This window comes from Dipteris shenzhenensis, chromosome 12, assembly GCF_047967505.1.
Source record: "Dipteris shenzhenensis isolate YYH24624 ecotype China chromosome 12, Dip_SZ_1.0, whole genome shotgun sequence".
NCBI classification, from domain to species: domain Eukaryota; kingdom Viridiplantae; phylum Streptophyta; class Polypodiopsida; order Gleicheniales; family Dipteridaceae; genus Dipteris; species Dipteris shenzhenensis.
The window spans coordinates 11,054,067-11,057,274 of NC_141607.1; the positions used below are offsets into that span (position 1 = coordinate 11,054,067).

The window sequence follows — 3,208 nt, forward strand, 5'->3', positions numbered from 1 at the left end:
ATAAGTAATTATCAAAAACCTCTTTGTGTGGTAAGATAAATCAACTACGTTGCTTGGTGAGTGGCTTTTTGAGCTATGTTGTGATGAAGACCCATAAAGAAGCACATGAGTAAGATAATTTAAGGGTCACGGCAAAAGAGCATCAAGGGTTTGAAGGGTTTAGACTAGAAGAAAAAGTTAATTTCTCACTTCTTATAGGTAGGCAGTTTAAATATGGTTCAACACCTTCTAGTAATTTGAAAGTTGGACAATGCTCTTATGTAGGGATATAAACTTAGTCTTTATTTCAATGCAATTCTTGCAAAGGGGGGTCTAGGGAGGGAAAGCAATGGACTAGGATGGGCAACATTTGTGAAGATGAATGTGAGAAGAGCGGCAATATAGTTTGATGTATGCAACATTGCTTGAGTGAGTTGAGAGATCATAGGAAGGCTTAACAAAGAGCTTTCAAGGAACATAAAGTCCTTGTTTGTCTCAAGTAACATGATAGACAATTATTAAAGAGCCTTGTTATAGCCATCATTTGGAGCATGTTTGGCCTTCAAATGTGGCTTGTAATATGCAAGATTGGTGAATGGTTATAAACTATCCCATTTGAAGAAGGATCCCTTTAGTGAGCTAGTACAAATGCTTGGGATGTGAAAATCTATAGTTGGTCTATCCCAAAAGGTTTGCAAAACTCTTTTATTTGGAATTGAATTTCTTGTCAACTTTAGAAAGGAGTTACGGTTGGCAAGACAAAGTTGAAGAGTCATGACTTCCTTGGAGTTCAAATACCCTTGGAATGCAAATCCTAATTCATTCCCTTAGTTTTCCTCCCCGTAGCTAGTTATATAACTGCTTTGGGCATATGCAAAAAAAATAAAGAGAGCCAAGTGGCAATTGAACATGCAAAAAGATTAATGGGGAACCGTTGATGGGGATGAGATGGAGGGTCCAAATTGGAGAAAATTTGAAAATTAGCCGTTAACAGAGCTTTATGTCAACATTTTAAAAGAAGCAGCAGCAGCTTTCCTGAGCGATGCTCTCGAGCTCTGGCTATGACGACCATGCCATCATCTTAAGAGAAACTTGTTCTCGAGCTCTGGCTATGGCTAAAAGAAGCTTGCTTGAGCAGATTTGCTCCCGAGCTCTGACTGTGACTATGGCCGTCATTCCGCCTTCTTAGGAGAAGAAGCTTGCTTGTTTGCTTGCTGCATCTTTGGCGATGGCTGCTCCTTCTCTTCAAATGCAGCTTCTGCCCCTCCTTCCCCAGCACCACCACCCCCCCTCCCCTTTCTTCCAGCATCGCACCATCCAACACTACTCCACCCTCCAGCAAATCCTCCTCGTCGGCGAAGGCGATTTTAGCTTCTCCAATGCCCTCGCCATAGCTTTCAGTTCTGCCGACAATCTCGTCGCCACCTCCCTCGATTCTGAAGGTAGCTAGCTCTTTCTGCTTGCTGCGGGTTCCGCTCTTGCTTTCTTGCCCTCCTTTGTCTGTTGACTTTACCTTTCATTTTGATCGTAGATACCGTCCTTCGCCGTTATGCCGGAGCAGCAGCGTTCAATCTCACCAATCTAAGAAGACTCGGAGCTTTGCTATTTCATGGGGTGGATGCCACTTGCATGGCAGCGCATTCAATCCTTCGTAATCTCTCCTTCGATTGCATTGTTTACAACTTTCCCCATGCTGGCTTTTGCGGAGCAGAGGAGGATAAACAAGTTATCAGGTCTCGTAATCTCTGCCCTTCGCTGTAAGCCTGATACGTGAATGTATGAGATGTCTATGGGTACACCTTGAGCGCGACTTCTGACAAGGAAGGAGGCTCGTTTTCGTGATCAGCAGGCGCCACAAACGTCTGGTCCGGATGTTCTTCGAGAATGCAGCCAAGCTTCTCAGATGCAATGGAGAGGTCCATGTGTCGCATAAAGTGAAACAACCTTATTGCAAATGGAAGCTGGAAAAGCAAGCTGCAAAGAGCGGCTTGGTGCTGAAGGACTGCTGTGACTTCACTAAAGAAGATTATCCTGGTTATGTAAACAGGCGGGGGGATGGAACTAATTCTGCCGATACTTTCTATCTTGGCGCCTGCAAGACCTTCAAGTTTATCTTGAAGTATGGTTTCTTTTGAAGTATGGTTTCTTTGTCTAGTACTTGGCGAGAGAGAGGGAGAGAGAGGGTGGAGGGGGAGACATGCTTTCATGGTTTTAATAGTTTCCATAACCGGTTTTGGTTGGGATTTGCAGCCCTTCGCACAACCAGTCTTTTCATCCATTGCGACAGCTTTCCCGCCTGTTCGACAGAGGCTCAAATCTTGTGCATAGACTCCTCTCGTCGGCGCATGAGGCTCCTGCCACTATTCCACTCAGCAATTTTGTGGCTCTGGGCTTTCCATCAGTTGGCTCTCATGAAAGACCCGAAGATGAGGCGATCCTTGAACCGGATTGGAACCCATTCCAATGGGCGCTGCATCCACCGCCATCGGCAGGCACGATTGCTGCACCGAACCATTGCGCAAGCAGAGAGGCTGCGATGAAGAGGCCTCGTGAGCGCGACGAGGATGATGAAGAGATGGAAGGGCAGGGAAGTGGCAAGAGGACTCGGGCGCTTGAGTGGGGGTTGATGCAACAAGCATCTACGGTTCACCAGCGGGAAGTTGGAATGCATGTGAGGCCATTTCATCAATTTAACAATCTGTGTGTCGTGAACTCAACGACCATGGGTGCGTTACCATGTTTGCGTCCGTCAGCCTTCTTCTCCTCGGCATCACACTGTCATACTTTGCATTCCGCTTTTGCATTCCGCTGAAGGCCCTGCCTGCAATTTTGGCGATGTCAATCGGATGCCTTCTCCTTGAACACTTCGACTACTAGTTTTGTGGTCTGGAACGGGCATCTGCTTTTGCCTTGGATGTAGCATGCTTATCCCCTCATAATAGATTCTAGCATCTTCATCTTTACTTCTTTCTCCACCCAAAACGCTCTCTATAAATTAGTCCATGTTGTATCTTTTAACGTGAAATGTTGCATGAAAATACGTACTTTATCGGGAAATTATATTGTTTGAAATGCTGCTTAGTGGTATCCTTTTCCTATAACGCCATTAGAGAATTTGAGCACATCCTCATAATTATTTGCAAATTTTCTAGGGGTGGCCTAGTGTGCTCATTTTTTTTTTCCCATAGATTTTTAGATGCCACATCAAAATCTCACAAATGTGCATGGT

General features: G+C 45.0%; 1 protein-coding gene across 1 annotated transcript; it reads left to right on the plus strand.

The window, feature by feature from the left end:
- Positions 1-1,065: 1,065 nt before the first annotated feature.
- On the plus strand, positions 1,066-2,860 carry LOC147895811 (25S rRNA (uridine-N(3))-methyltransferase-like). The gene is made up of 4 exons (XM_087383160.1): positions 1,066-1,421; positions 1,511-1,712; positions 1,829-2,098; positions 2,230-2,860. Exons 1-4 carry the CDS (start codon positions 1,208-1,210, stop codon positions 2,789-2,791), a joined length of 1,248 nt encoding a protein of 415 aa, XP_087239286.1. The 5' UTR covers positions 1,066-1,207; the 3' UTR covers positions 2,792-2,860.
- The last annotated feature ends 348 nt before the right edge of the window (positions 2,861-3,208 follow it).

Bases quoted from the DNA above. Each gene is read 5' to 3' on its own strand.
- LOC147895811 (XM_087383160.1), top strand. From the start codon at position 1,208: ATGGCTGCTCCTTCTCTTCAAATGCAGCTTCTGCCCCTCCTTCCCCAG. The intron at 1,713-1,828 runs GTCTCGTAATCT...CGTGATCAGCAG, and splicing joins GAGGATAAACAAGTTATCAG to GCGCCACAAACGTCTGGTCC. The intron at 2,099-2,229 runs GTATGGTTTCTT...TGGGATTTGCAG, and splicing joins ACCTTCAAGTTTATCTTGAA to CCCTTCGCACAACCAGTCTT.